Genomic DNA, 15729 nt, shown 5'->3' with positions numbered 1-15729 from the left:
ATCCACCCAATTCAATGGTCTGTGATGATGTAGTTACAGATGTCATCAGACGGTGTTCTTAACTTTAACTCATTTAGTACCACTGTAACATTTTCACTATCTTTGAAGGTAACTTGGAGCAAGCCAACGAGGAGCTGAGAGTCGTAATCAAGAAGATCTGGAAGAGGACCAGCATGAAGCTGCTGGATCAAATAGTGCCTCCTGCAGGCGGTCAGTGGTCATTACACTCAGGAAAACGCTTTCTGAGACCCAGTCACGTAAAAACGTACAAATGTGTGAAATGCGGTCTAAAAGAAAATTTATATAGACAGAGTATTTGTTAGGAACAAAAATTACATTCATTGAATGGGGGGTAACAAATATTACACAATATGATTAAAAGAAACAGAAGCAAACAACTTTCATATGCTAGTTTTTAAAATAAAATTTGGGTCACTTGTTAAAATTTATTGTTGATTATCTATTTGACTCAATACATGCTCAAGAAACATACCTCCAGTAATAACTATTTAACAGATCTTTGTGTGTTGCAGAGAAACGACACATTTTTAAACTCATAGTCCTAATAGTTTATTTGACCGCTTGCCTTGTCAATTCTGGGCATTTACAATTCAGTCCTAAAAAGTTAAAGTTTCATTTGTTGTTTACAGCAGCTCGTTTCTTAAATGGTTGCTGTTAGAAACCTGCTGTGTCTGCAACTTCTCCATGTTTGTTATTCTGCTTAAAGTGATTTCCTGTGTCTGAGTAGTTTTTGCAGCTTCCACACTTTGTTTGCTTTAGTTAGTCAGAATCAGTTACGCTGCATGTTTTTGTGGTTTAATTTGTGAATCATTCTTTCTTTTTGCTTATGCAATTTTTTTTTTTTTTTTGCAAAGCGTCTCTCTTCCACAGCTTTCTCCGCTTTCAGTTGCTGGCATTGTTTTTCTTCTCTTTCTGCCGTCCTGAGCTCTCTGGAGTGGTTCTGCTTTGGTCTGGTGGCATGAAACTAGTGATACCTCTTTTTTTAAAAACAACTTCAACAAGCTCTGTACAGAAAAGGAACCCATGGCCACTTATGTACTCTTCTCACTATGAATTTAATGAGTAACTAAAATTTAAAGCACATATTAAACAAAAATATCTAATTGAAATACTACTGATATTTTTTCTTAAGATAAGGCTTAAGTATAAATTAATGGTTAATTGGTTCTTTTTCTGAGTAGAGCCTCTTGAAGTTTCTCTCTGGCTGTTTCAGGTGAGGTAGAGATGCTTTTTCTTCTTAAGCTATTCAAGTAAGAAACACTTCCATCCTAAAGCGTCCACTTCCATGTACCACCTTTGCTTGACCCCATTTTGGCAACAAGAGGGTCAAAGAAAGGTGATAACTTTTGCAGGGAACTCTACCACTCACCATGATTCAGCTGTTTTGTTTTTCTGCTCTGCTCCCCATTCTGCTTTAGCAACAGCTTATCTGAGGAATCAGACTCATACCCGATGAGCCTCCCTGCATGGCAGGTAGAACGAGCTTGTAGTCACGGCTTCCTCCTGGGTGAACATCCTTTGTTCATTCTGCGAACCCTCGTGATCGATAGTGTAGATCTGACTCTGATTTCCCCGTACTCTGCTGTCGCATGCACTTCCTGCTGCAGATTACATTGCTCCAAAAAATGTAAAAGAAGAAAGGAAAACATTGACTTTTCTTTCTCTAAAGGTGATGACGTACAAATTGTCTTTTTCTATGACATGAAGCAACAGGAAAGTTTTAGAATGCATTTGTGAATTATTAGATCTTCCTTTGTATAAACACAGTAAATCTCTTCTCAACAGACTGTTCCAGACATGATATCTCGATTGACAGGTGAAATTGTCCACAAAGATCGGTCTTCTTATCCTCCCGTAATGTTTTATACACAATGAATAAGTTCAGTACTTTGGAAACAGGTTTAAACATTTTTGCACAACCCCAAATGTTCTGAAAAAGTTAGAAAAAGTTGCGTGAGTCTGAAAAACGGCAAAGCACAAATGTGGATTCACTTCAGACAGAACTTTAGAGTGCAAATAGTTTTGAAGACAAAAACTGGACAAAGTCGTACAAAACAATTTGAATGGATCTAAAATGTTTCCCGTTTATGGTGTTTAATAATATTAAATAGTTCAGAGATGATGAAGTGTATTTCTGCTAAGAAAAAGGGCAATTTACGGGCAATTTACGGGCAATTTCCGTAAACTGGAAATTTACGGCCAGATTAGAGGACGTAAATTGGTCTCTAATCTTAAATTTTTTGTAAAGATCTGGCCTACTGCAAGAGGATATAATTGATCCTAATTTATTTTTAAGAACTGCAATTAACAGCACCTTACATCTGCTTGCGAGAGCAGTCATACCAGCTTTTACTGATACTTTTAAACAAACACAAAACGTTTACTAAATTGGGATTTTTAAGCTGTTCTGGAAAAACAAACTGAATTATTGCTTAATGTTAGCATTAATAATTGTAAGCATCAGTCTCTGGGTACATTCTTCAATGTGTCTGAACCTTCATTTTAAATCTAACTTTGCCTAAAATCTGCTAGCATTTCTAAACGCATCATATTTTATTACAGACAAACCCCGTCTTTAAGTGTCAGCCGGACACCACTAGACACAGGTCCCTATGTATTTCCTCAGGAGACACTTCCGAGCGAAGCGTGTCGTCGGTCGTGCAAAATGTTTGGGGAGAATTTGTGTTTTTAAAATCAGATCGATGTTTTGCATGTGTGATGGTTTGTCTGCTTCAAACTGTTGATGTGAGAATACATCAAGTAAAGACCGTGGACACAAACTTCTCTAAGCAGGATTTTACTTCAGCTAGTCACATATAAAAAAATTACAGACCCCTGCACTGATCTTACGCGAAATGTTTAAGGATTCCTGTTGATCTTTAAACACAAACTATTGGATTCCAGACCGAACCAACACACGACCATATTTGGCATTCCCCTACACATGGCTCTAACTTTAGACACACATTCAGGCATTTGTACCCTGTATTTCTGCTCCTCAGCATCTAGAAACACACTTCAAACACACTGAGGCATTTGAAAAACGATCAGCTCAGGGCACAAGCCAATGTCTAATACCAAATTATGTTCACATATCCCACTTTGGATGTTTATTGTTTCTAACAAATCAGACAAATGGTATTCTGCATACATGACTAACGCTACAAAAACTGCTAAGAAAAAGAGAGTACAAGAGGTGGACTCACCTGCAAAATGTAACTTTAAGTTTAATTGCATTCTAAGAGTTTTCTCTTTTTTTGGACACTTTTCATGCTGTTCAAACTTTTTTTTTCTGATTTTTGAGGTTGTATTTGTAACAAAACCTTTACAGTTGTATTGGTGAGCAACTGTCTTATCAGTCAAGCATCATTTAAGAGTTGATTTTAGTCTCAACAGACTTTATTTTATGATAAAATACTCATAGTTGGCCAGATTGTAATGCGTTAGATCCCCCTGAAAACAACCCTAACAGGCTCCAGGGTATTTTTGAATGTGGTGTGTTTGGAATCGGCTCGGCTTACAGCAGAACATCAGCAGCGCTGAAGTGTTTGGGTCCTGACGTGGGAGGCTTCTGGTGTGTTTGGTCTGTTCACTTAGATGACGAGGTAACAGTGGGGAAGTTCTATGCCACCTTCCTGATACAGGACTACTTCAGAAAATTCAAGAGGCGCAAAGAGCAAGGTCTGGTGGGAAGGAGGTCTTGGGAGAACACCACTCTGGCCTTACAGGTGAGTAAAAACCATTTGTATCTCGAACTCTTTGCAGATGGGGCCTAAATAAATCAAATAATTAAAGAAATGTATATTATTTAATTGAGTTCTTAAATGTAATGCCTTTTTAAATTACCCATTTAAGGAGTTTTTTGTACATTTAAATGTGGAGTTATACGTTTTTGTTTTAATAATTTTTAATTTTGCTTTAATTGCTCGGGTGAAACAAACATTTTTAGAGCATTAAAGTAATTTCTTCAATTTATTTTCTCAAGAAGAAAAAATACTCTACACTAAGCTTATTCTGTGGTAACCAGGGTGTGATTGACTGAACATGACACATGCTTGGTCTCTACAACAGAAGATTTGTTTGTTTTTGCTTTTGCTGATGCGGATTAGAAGGAACTTTTGAACATAGGGTGACAACGAGAAAAAAAAATAAATCTGAGGCTTCTGAGGAACCCTAATCACCACCATATGTTCTCACGATGGAGAAACTCTTTCCCTGTCAGTGATCAGCTGCACAGCTTTGGGATTCCTTGGAACAATGGGCTATAAAACCCAATAATGACTGACAATCATGTGTCCTGCTTTGTAGTTTTGGTGTGTTTAGTTTGGTGTTTTTTCTGTGGGTCACAAAGTTATTATTTTAAATTATACAGAAACGTATTTATTGTGATTTCTTTTTGTTTGTATTTTTATTTGCTTAATGATAAACTAAACGTGAACTATTTTAATTAAAATGACAAAACAGTACATTTCTTTCAAATCTTTGTATAGCCAAAACATAAACAGTCGTGGATGTTTGCCTTATTATTTATTATTATTTTAAAAAAGGCATACAATTTTCTAAATTTTTTGATTTTCTTATTTAATAGTCTAGAAAAAATGCTTTTTAGTAACGCATAACTTTTTATGCTATCCTTAAAAGGAGAAAAGTAATAAAATCTTACAATTAAATTAGTTTATAAGGCTGTACTTTGGAAAAGTAATGCTGTGAATCCCTCAGATTAATTGATGGGGAAGGTGGTAATAACAATAAAGTATCTCAATGAATTTTAAGATTCTTTTGTTAACTTATAAAGTTTTAAATGGGTTAGGCCCCCCTTATCTTTTAAATTTCCGGTCTGTGTCCAGAACTTTACGATCAAATAATCAGTTATTACTGACGGTTCCTCGGACTCGACTTAAGAGGAAAGGAGATCGAGCTTTTTCTGTAGCTGCTCCTGTCTTATGGAATAACTTACCTTTCCAGATTAGATCTGCCCACAGCCTGGATCATTTTAAATCACTTCTTAAAACTCATTTTTACTCTTTGGCATTTAATTGATGTATTGTTTTTACTCTGTTTTGTAATTTGTGTTGTCGTTCTTGTACAGCACTTTGGTGCAGTTTTATGCCTGTTTTAAAGTGCTATATAAATAAATTTGACATTGACATTGACAATGAATACATTGCCACATCTGAGGAAACAGGCAGTGTTTCCAAGTATCAACACTAAGTATTTTCCATGATGAACAAACACACCCACACAAGAATGTCTTTTTCCTGTTTTTGTCAAAGTAATTTTTGGCTTGTTACATCCTAAGCTTCTAAAGTGATTCTGTAAAGTCAGGTTTAACTTTTACATAACCTTAAAGTTATAGTACTCACCCCAACTATAAAGCTATTCCTTAGATTTCATTTAAATCCACGTTTTAGTCCCTACATTCATAATTCTCACACCTTAGAGTTGTTCTTACTTTGCAGGCCGGCTTGCGCACCCTTCATGACATTGGACCAGAAATTCGCCGAGCCATATCATGTGACCTACAGGAGGAGGGGCTTGTAGATGGAACGGGAGAGGAAGAAGAGGAGATTTATCGGGTAAAAAAAAAAAAAGAAAAGTTTATGTACTTCCATTTGCTTTTACTTTCTCCTTGTAGAAACAGTCCAAGTGCCAAAACAATCATCCAGTTGTTTTTCAAAGGTGCTTTATTCTGCAAGTGTGCATTTGCTTGAAGTCATTTTCACATTTAAAACATTAAATTGGGGGGCGTGGCCAACAGCACTTATTTGCATATGTATGACGTAAACCTAGAATAGCTCATTCCTAAAGAAGCTCAAACTGATTTCTCCTCATTTCTCCTCAGGATTTTTTTTGCAAAAAAATGTAATGAATATGTTTTGTGCAGCCCATATGCTAACTTGTTCAAGGAAGCATAATAGGTCTCCTTTAATGTTTTAATGTACACTTTGATTGTAAAAAAAATAAGATGGTTGGTTGAGACTGTTCAAAATAGAAAAAGTTGATTAGTCAATTTATAATCATATAATCTGGTTTGTTGGTCTTTGTTTTTTTTTGTTAATGTCTGTTATCTTCTCAAAGCGCAACGGCGGCCTTTTTGGGAATCACATGAACCACGTTGGCATGGATCATCCCCAGCCCACTACCGTCACACAGCGCCCCCTACAGATCCTGCCCATCTACTGCACTCCCTCTGCCGCGCCCACTCAGATTTGCAGGAGAGCCAGCAGCAGCGACAAGGAAGGAGAGACGGAGATGAACTCCTCACCCATCCACTACAACCATCATCCTTCCCCTCATCTGTACGATTACCCTCACTGTAACTCCACCTCCCCTCAGTCCCCGATACCCTCCAACGCCAACCTCAACAACGCCAACGTGCCCTCGCTTCTCTTGATGTCCTCTGGGAGGCAGCAGAAGTGTTTATTGCAGAGGTGCCGCCCGTCTTCAGCAAGAAATAAGTCATCGACGTCTTACAGCAGGGGCCTGCATGACAAGCAGTGGAAGTCCCACTCCACAAGGTGGGTTACAGAAACCACATCCTGTTTTAGTTGGCCTGCATTCACAGCTTCGGTTAAAATGGTAGCAGTCCAACATCATTAAGTTTTATAAAACTACTATTTTGATCTCAACTGAAAAATACATCTAACAAGTCAAATATTATGACCAGTTTATTCTGCAAAGTGAATTCTTCTGATCGTGCGATCGTCCAGGTACCTGCCAAAGACGGACTGCAGTTCCTGTGCAAAAATCCAGAATTGAATCTGTTGAAAAAAAATATAAAACTTTAAAATTTTCTCTTGTTTCCATTGCTCTGCTTATTCATCTCATTCATCTCTGCCTGAATCGCCTCGTCCTTCATTACATAAATCAGGACGCGCTACTATGAGGCCTATATTAGGTATGTAACCAATGCAGCCACTGAAATGACATACAACTTACAGCTTCACAGCTTTTGATGCCGAATCTGTTTTGGTTCAATTTGGAGTCGTGCTGATAAAATCTCTCTCAATCTAGCCTCTTGTCCTACAGTGTTTGCTTTGTGCAGAGGGGCTGTAAGCCAGAGATAGATACTACTCTCTCGATAAAAGATTCTAAGAAGCATTAATCAAATGACAAACTGGAAATGGAATTTAAAATAACCAAAATTACAATACGTCTGTGTGATTTTGCTAACAGGTCAAAAAATGGTGGAGCGCTTCACCCGACCATTCGCCGAGAGGAGCCAGGTGGCAGGGACAGCGATGAAGAGCGGGAGTCTGGGGAATACTTCAGCGGGGAGGAGTTTCACGAAGACGACATCATGCTTACCAAGGACAGGTTATCCAAGTCGGACTTCCACGACGCTGCAGACGGAGATTTGGACCGTTTCAGGGACGACTGCGAGTCCGAAGGTTACTGTGACGACGACAAGCAGCCGATATGCCAGGAGGATTGGCGGTCGCCCAGGAGATGGTTTTTGCCATCCCCCCAAGGTTCAGCTGCTCTCTCTTTCATGTTGCTTTTATCATTAAATTGCTTGAGTGATTGAATTTTTTTCAGATCTGCAAATACTGAAACGTTTGACTCAACATACCTTAATATTATTAAATTTATATATTTTTAAATAATTCATAGTAAATTGCAGTGCATATGTTATATTTGATTTGACTCTTCTGTGTATGAAATCTTGCTTGTTTCCTGTTTTTCATTTGACATTATAAAACAAATAATATGTTTCTTGAGTATCTCAGCCACAAAAACCCTGAGTCTGTTTCACTTCTTGCTTCCTCTAAGCCTGCAATACACCAACATTCAGCTTTGAGTGTCTTCGCAGAAGAAGTAGCATAGATGAAGCTCCTCCATCTCCGTCATGCACAGCTCTTCCACTGCACCTGATGCAGCAGCAGGTACGCCTGCGCCTGTAGCGTGAGGAGTTGGAAACGAGTGAAATGTGGCCGATGCCCCAACAGAAACCTGTTTTGTCTCCTCTCTCCCGTTCAGGTGATGGCGGTAGCCGGTCTGGACGCCACCAGGATCCCACGTCTGTCTCCCACCAGGTCGCTACGCTCGTGGGCCACGCCTCCCGCCTCCCCCATCAGCCGTGACTGTGGCCCCTGCTACACTCCGCTCATACAGGTCTGATTGACGCTGATCGACCGTCTGCATCGCTGTGGAAATGGAATATTAAAATCGGGGACCCACACACGTCTAAAAAGTCTGGGACTTTTCCATCTCATACATGGGATTTCCTGCCAGCCTTGTGTCGTCCCTATTGCGTTCTGTGATTTGAGGTGGATGAGGCTGCCAGCATCTAGCTGCTAATGCACCCTTGCTAGCTAGCTAGCTTTTTTCTGTCTATTGTGAATTTTTGTATGGCGCAGCATGCAGTGTGAGAAGCACAAAAAGTGCTGCCAAGAGCCACAAACCCAGGAAATTCCACACTTTTTGCTACGCTTGATCAGTCCCTAGATTTATAGTTCTATTAGGTCTTAAATTTAATTTAAGATGGCATTAAAAAGGTCTTTAAAAGTCTTAGATTTGACATGCTAAAACCTGTGGATACCCTGAAAACAATGCCTTAAAAACAGCCAGGGAACTCATGAGTTTTAGAAATTTAAAATGTAACAAAAGCTCATCACTTCTTTATTCATACATTGAAACCAAATAATGTTATTAACTTATGTTTTTGGCTGTTGCTAAAAGAAAAACCCAATCCCTGCGGTCGTCTCGCGGTTTTCGTAAAGGCTAAAGTGTGTAGTGTGTGTGTGTGCAGGTGGACTGGCGCAGCACTGGCAGTGTGGGCAGCATCCCTGGGGCCGTGAAGAGGAGTTCTTGGTACACCGACTGCCAGGACGGCCTGCCCAGCCACAGCCACTCACCGTCACGGCTGCAGCTACCTGCAGAAAGCAGCTCACACTTCCTGCAAAACAGAGGCAGCGCCAGCAGTCTGGTGGAGGCTGTGAGTAAATCAGTAACTTAATGTTGCTCAGCTTCGGGGCAGGTCAGCAGGTGACTTGAAAACACACTTTCCCTTTAGTGAAGGACAGTGGTGGCAGCATCATGCCTTCCTTGAGTTGACTGAAAAATGGATGGAGCTAAATTCAGGACAATGCTAGAATAAAATCTGTCAGAGTCTAAAATGTGTCAGTCTGGTCCACCTTCCAGCAGGACAGAAACCCTAAACATCCATCCAGATTGACAAAAGGCATGGAAGCATATCCATGTGTTAGAACGGCCTGGTCAAATCTCATACCTACTTATAGGTAAATATTTACTTAAATAGCTGCAGTTCATTCATCCTCTTTCCAAACCCGTCCTACAGTAGTGAGGTGTGTTGGGTCACCAGCCCATCCCAGGACGTTAGCAGCTGTTTCTACCTTATTCGGGGTTTTTTTAATCAATTGCTGCTTCTAGATTATAAAATTGCTAAAAATGTCAATTTGGACCATGTAGTTATGAAAACTTACAGGTTTTTGTATCTACATCCTAAAGCAGAGTTACTGTCATTATCCTGTCATGGTTTAATTGTTACTGAAGGATAATTTATTACATAAAATGACAAAAATGGCTGCTGGTTCTTATGAGTTTCTCATCTTTGCATTCTGTCCATCCAACAATCAGCTGTCGTCCTCGGTAATCTTGACAATTCAGCCATTTAATTAGTTCCACCATTTTGGTTTGCCTTAGCTGCTTTCACACATTCTCGCCTTCTGATCTGATTTTATATAAAATTTTTTTATCTGTTTTAATATTATTATCACGATCTTCCTTTTCTCTCGCATCCCTCTCAGGTCCTGATCTCTGAAGGTCTCGGGAAATACGCCAGGGACCCCAAGTTTGTGACAGCGGCCAAACACGAGATCGCAGACGCCTGCGAGTTGACCATCGACGAGATGGAGAGCGCTGCCAGCAATCTGCTGAATGGCAGCATGGGTAACGACGAAGTGGCGGGGACGGAAAGCGTCGGCTCCGACTCGCCACACCAGAGGGACTACAGCGACGAGGAGCAGTACGTGGCCGTGAAGTGTGAGGAGGACCTAACGGACGAGATGATATGCATCACTTCTCTATAGCAGCGACTCACCGCAGACTCTGTCTAGTTTCATTGAACGTATGGGGAATGTCTCAGCAGGCCCTGCGGAGAACAGAAAATTAGAAACAGGGATAAACGTGAGAGCAAAGTGCCTTGTTTTCTTTTTCTGCTTAGTAGATTGCAGCTAAAGTGGACACATGGTTATAGAAAAACAAAAAAAAAAACCTGCTGTAATTGAAATCAGGAGACATGAATCTACACGCCAGCTTCCCAGAAGGCAGGCCAGCCGTTAAAAGTTATGTTGTATATCTTAACTGACATCAGTTGGACAAAACTTCAGATCTTCAGGATGACATAACTCGGCTTTAGTGAGGATTACACAAGGCCATAAATCACATAGTTTACTACATGAGGAGCCAACACAACAAAAACAAATGTGCCACCACTCACCACCTGCACACACAAGCAGGCAAATGAATTAGACTTCTATTCTATTGCTGTGTAAATAGTTTTAGACGGCGGAGCGTTTCTAAATCTTTCTGCCTGGTTCACAGTTCAGATGTCAAAAACTGGTTTTCCAAGGATTCCTGCAATTAGTTGCATTTTATGTGGATGAAATGTGTGATTTTACCCCTCATTGGTCAGAACTGATGAAAACATATATTTTTGTTTGCTTATCTGAATTAGATGGAACCAAAGCAGGAGCAGCTGAGATGGTGCCTTGTGAAAGTCGCCACGCCTCTTTCACCTTTTCCATATTTGGTCACATTAGAACCACATTAGAACCACATTAGAACCACATACCTCAGTGTAGTTTACTGTGATTTTACTTGATAGACTAACAAAACAGTGCTTATTTGGAAAAAGGAAGGGGAAAAAAATTGTTTTTGTCATTTACAAGTATTTTGTGCTTTCGATTTCCACCCCTTTTACATTGACACCCTAAATAAAATCAAGTAAAACAGGTTGCCTCCAGTTAATGGGTTGACCAATTGTGGAAAAAATTTATTTGTCAAGCAGTGTTAGGTGAAAATCAGTCAGGTTTATTTAAAATGAGATCTTATAATGAGATCTTATAATGACTAATGAACAGGTCAGAGTCAAGGCTCTGCCAGCAGGCAGTAGAAACCGCAGGGTGGAAAAAGAATCGTGAGGCGGATCTGAATGTGAAACCGTCACATTAATTGATGGTTTCATTGAATGTGACGGTTTCAATTAATGTGAATGTTTGCGCAACTGAAAGTTATTCCTCTTGGGAAAAAAACTTTAGTGTGTCTGACAGAGACATAAAATCATGACATGGACATCAAATGTTGCCAAAATAATACAGTTAAACCCACTAAATAAGCAATGACTTAGATCAAAGCATATTTATGTGCTACAATGACATAATATTCATGTTCAGAGTAGCCCCAGCTTTAATGAGCTTGACGTATCTTGGAGGTGAAGACAAAAGGCGTATTTCAGTTTCTATACGTACAAACTTGAAGGAAGTGAAGTGCAGCAGCTGTATTTACAACAGAAAAATTCATTTTTATGCGTTACTTTACATAATATCCCTGTAGAACCTGTCAGTGGTTGTAATGTGACAAATTGTGAAAAGGTTTAAGGGGCATGTATGCTTTTGCTAAGGACTCTATATTAAAATCAAGCTGCTGAGGGTTAAAAGTTCAGGGTTAAACGTTGTTCTCTTTTATTTTTTATTTGAAGAGGAAATTACATATCAATAATTAATGACTTTGTCCTCAGGCATATCCTTCCGCTGTATGTGCTTTCCTGCCCGACCTTTATGCTGATTGGTGTGGAAAGCCAAACAAAAATCATGAAACTTTCGCCATCTCCCATGTTCTAAAATATGCAATTTGTCAATTTCCCAGAAGTCATCCCAAAGGATGGAGTTGAGTTTATTATGAGAAAAGGTTTAAACGTAAACCATTTTACCAGATCTAGAGGCATGCGACTCTTTTACTCTCACCTATTTTTAACCGGGAACAATTCAGGATCGCCTCCACGGTTGCAAAAGTTTCACTTCAACGCTGTTTCACACACTGTACTTTTTTTTTTTTTTAAATAGGAGTCAGGTTGTTGACCAGCTGTGAAAACGGGTGGAATAGCTCTCACATGCGATGAAGCACACGCATAACAAATCTGTCTCCGTGTTGAACATTTTCTGGGGGTGAGCTCATCCGTCTATCTCAGCCCTGGCATGTTCTCTGTGAAGCTTTTTCCTAAAGACAGTTTCACATACAAACACATCTGTGAAGAGAGAAGAGAACCACACAGCTCCAGCGTGACGTGAGGCCAGCATGTTCCGCTACGCACTGCCAAACTACAATAACTTCAGGTCAATTTGCGGCTATCGGCTCTGGACTGTGGGATGGCAACGTGTGCAATCAAAGGGCTTCTTTACTGATACGACCAAAACAAAAAGGGATTGCTGTGCGCAGCTACACACAGGAGACACACACACGTAAGCAACGGGGACTTACGTATTTCATAACCACATTAAAATTGAAACTAATTTTAAAACTATTTGGGTGGATTAAGACATGATTTTTTTGTCTGATTGGATAGCAGTAATGGGGGAAAACAACACAGAGACAGTTGAGATTAAAAAGTAATTTAACTAATATTTAGTGACCTCACCTGGTCCACATGTTTCAGTTAAATCTTCAGATGAAAGCAACACATGCAACAATGAACCTTAATGTTATTTATCTAACTAAGACTTTTACTGTGTTGCAAATGTCAGTGTGAAACAAATAGGATGACATGTAGCTGTAATAACTTGTATTTCTGCATCTTCTTTTTAAGATTTTTTACAATCTTTAGGAGTTTTGGCCACTCTCCATTACATGACTGATTAAGCCCATCAATATTTGCAGAAATCAAATTATGCAATAACTTCTATAAGGTCCTGAAAGCATTTCAATCAACTTGACTTCCGGACTTTGACTAATCCATTTATACTCATTGATTCATTGGAATCCTGATCGCCTCACTTTTTTTTATGGTGTTGATCACGTATTCAATTCAAGATTTAGCAGTGACTTAAGTATCCAAGTACTGAGGATACTTAAGTCACTGTTATTACCCTTATCCTGATAGTGGGGACATTTTAATGTTACCATTGAATATTAAAACATCTTTCTACAAAAAGACATTTTTAAAGGCAACTTTGCTTACCTAAGATACACTATTGAGTTATTTTAAGTACAAAAACAATCCCTTCTTGAATCATTAGTCAGAAACTACAACTTATTCATGATGTCTTTCATTTTTTAGGATTATGTTAACACATTCTTGAGCAGTACAGACAAGCAAACTGTTTGGAAAATTAAATATCGTCATGTGTCATTGCTCATCTGAGCTTGAACAGACGCGATAAGAGCTTAAAGACCGTGAGTCGGTTTGTCTTGAACCAACAGGAGAATAATCCTGACGTTAGCAGCCGTTTCTACCTTACTCAGTTTTTTTAATCAACTGCTGCTTCTAGAAATAACTTTATAATAAAACCAAAATATTAGCTGCCACAGTCCAATTGTCAAATGTCATCCACTTACAGAAGAAAACAATTTATAGTACAGGTGTCTGAATACGTCAACAATTTAGTTTTATCAGGAGATAAAGTGACAAAAAAACACCAGGCTTGGTTGTGCAACTCAGCTTTATTTTTTCTACTTCGCCACTGCTTTACAGAAGTCTGTAAAAGGTTGTAAAAAACAAACAAACAACAATTTGTATAGTGTTTGTAAGAACTAACTTGAAGATTTCTGCTTTCTACCTATTTGTGTATAAAACACTCTAAAAATTGTCTTTATCTACTTTGTAGCATAATAATTAGTACCTTCTAGATTTTGTACCAACAGAAGCAACATCCTTGTTTTGTACATTTGAATTTTTTGCCTGAAATGACGACGCACCTGCTGATTTTTGTAATAATTGCTGAATAAAGAGGACAAGGTCAGGACGGCTTGTTGACAATCAATGCAGAAAAACAGTAAAATAAAGAAAAGCTTTGATATATTAACATAAAATGTCTTTTTCTGATTCACATGTTTATTCTTTCATAAAAAAAATGTAAAAAGTTGATTAATGTATCATTGCACAACAGTGCATTGTAGTGTAAACAATAGCTGTCACAGTACGCATTATTAAGAAAGAAACAATTTAACACAGTTAAAGGTCATTGTAGAAAGTAAGGTCCATTGTAGCTTATAATACGGATTAATTGACTTCATTCAATACTTAAGACATTAGTGAAGATATAAAAAATAATCAAATATGCATCAACTTCAATCACAAATTCTTTGACACTAACACAGACGTGACAATATAATAATCTCAAAGGCACTATTTCTTTTATTATATTTATGTTATTTAAAAACCTTCATTTTCCTTATCAGTCATTTATAAATTTTAACAAGATAATCATTCACAAAAACAATAAAAAGGATAGAGTTTATTTAACGTGTACTTGGGATTTTTTAAGTTTGTTAGTGTAGAAAAACAAGGTGTATTTTAACATAATTCGCCATGTTTGATATTTGGCTGTTAATATTACTGCATAGTTTGAAAACATCTTGGTTGAGCCTGAGCCACTTGGGAGCAAAAAAAAAAAACTACATAAAGGTTTACCGGTCAGTCGAGGTAAACCAACAATAACAAACGCTCAACATGAATGTGCAGTTAAGTGCTCTGCATGTTGTGCAATGGTCCGGAGCAAGTCAAGGAGAACGGCTACTTTAAAGGGCAAATGTTGCATTTTAGATATTAGATATGAAAAGCATTAAATGGGTTTTCTATTGTTTTCCAAAGTGGATCAGGAATGTCAAAACATTTTCCTGAAACACAAAAAGGACCTTTTGAGTCATGATCGGTAAAAGAGCCACAACCATTGTGGAAATCTCTCAAGGCAATCGCGGAAGGAAATATTTTTTTTCTGACCTGAAATAAAAATGTGGAATGGATGCGTTTGCACTTTTCGGAGACTCAGAAAAACGACGCAGTCGGCATTTTTGCTGCAGCGCGGGAAATGTGAGCGAACTGTACGGAAGCGAACAGCGTTCTCCTCATCCACGTAAAGCAGTTTCGACTTGTATGGCATAAATCTTCACTTTTTAACTTGAGCTTTGAGCTAAAGAGCTACACTTTCCTACTTTTGTCTTGGATGAATATTATGGCAAGCATTAATGCAACAGTTCTGTGCTCCAAAAGTTTCAACAACACTACTCTTCTGCAGCATTCAGCTGCATTTTCTTCACTCCCCCCCACATATATTTTTTAAATTTTGAAATGAAATGAACTATTAAGAGCAAAAAGAAGAACAGAGCCTTGAGGCCAAATTTGTTGTGAGCAAGTGGTATAAAAATACACTGAAATGAATTGAACACAATTGATGAGGAAAATATGTAAAAATGGTATTTGCCCTTTAACTGCTTCTTTGCCCTAAAATGCAACATCTGCAACCTAGAAAAAAAAAACAAAAAAAACTCTTGCACGTTAGTGTAAACAGATCTGCTAGTGTTAGAGATTGAAAAAAGGCAGTTAATTTTGTTCGCAAAATCTTAAGTTGCTTCCTTTTTCACTTTTATATGTGTTTTATTTATATTTTAAAGCTTTTGTTTTTTGGAGGGGTAAAAAAAAAAAGAAGATATCTTTATGACTTATGCCAGAAAACAGATGTTGTTCCAGCT

The 15729-nt window shown here is 38.4% G+C and overlaps 1 protein-coding gene across 29 annotated transcripts in view; it reads left to right on the top strand.

Annotated features, from left to right (window-relative positions):
* cacna1db (calcium channel, voltage-dependent, L type, alpha 1D subunit, b) overlaps nt 1-14691 on the top strand; it is a 73812-nt gene extending 59121 nt beyond the window's left edge. For 28 of the 29 annotated variants that reach the window (XM_016663995.1, XM_016663990.1, XM_016663993.1 and 25 more), the window contains 10 exons: nt 109-210; nt 3619-3749; nt 5481-5597; nt 6100-6539; nt 6893-6919; nt 7198-7493; nt 7795-7907; nt 8002-8136; nt 8774-8959; nt 9792-14691. In XM_016663995.1, the coding sequence (XP_016519481.1) occupies nt 109-210; nt 3619-3749; nt 5481-5597; nt 6100-6539; nt 6893-6919; nt 7198-7493; nt 7795-7907; nt 8002-8136; nt 8774-8959; nt 9792-10073 (1829 nt within the window). In that variant the 3' untranslated portion in view covers nt 10074-14691. The remainder of the gene's footprint in view (nt 1-108; nt 211-3618; nt 3750-5480; nt 5598-6099; nt 6540-6892; nt 6920-7197; nt 7494-7794; nt 7908-8001; nt 8137-8773; nt 8960-9791) is intronic. The other variant, XM_016663991.1, reaches the window with a different exon arrangement.
* Nucleotides 14692-15729: the final 1038 nt, after the last annotated feature.

The sequence above is a fragment of the Poecilia formosa genome, unplaced genomic scaffold (assembly GCF_000485575.1).
Source record: "Poecilia formosa unplaced genomic scaffold, Poecilia_formosa-5.1.2 Scaffold461, whole genome shotgun sequence".
NCBI classification, from domain to species: domain Eukaryota; kingdom Metazoa; phylum Chordata; class Actinopteri; order Cyprinodontiformes; family Poeciliidae; genus Poecilia; species Poecilia formosa.
The sequence above is the reverse complement of the archived record's forward strand: the minus strand, read 5'-3'. Positions and strand labels throughout refer to the sequence as shown.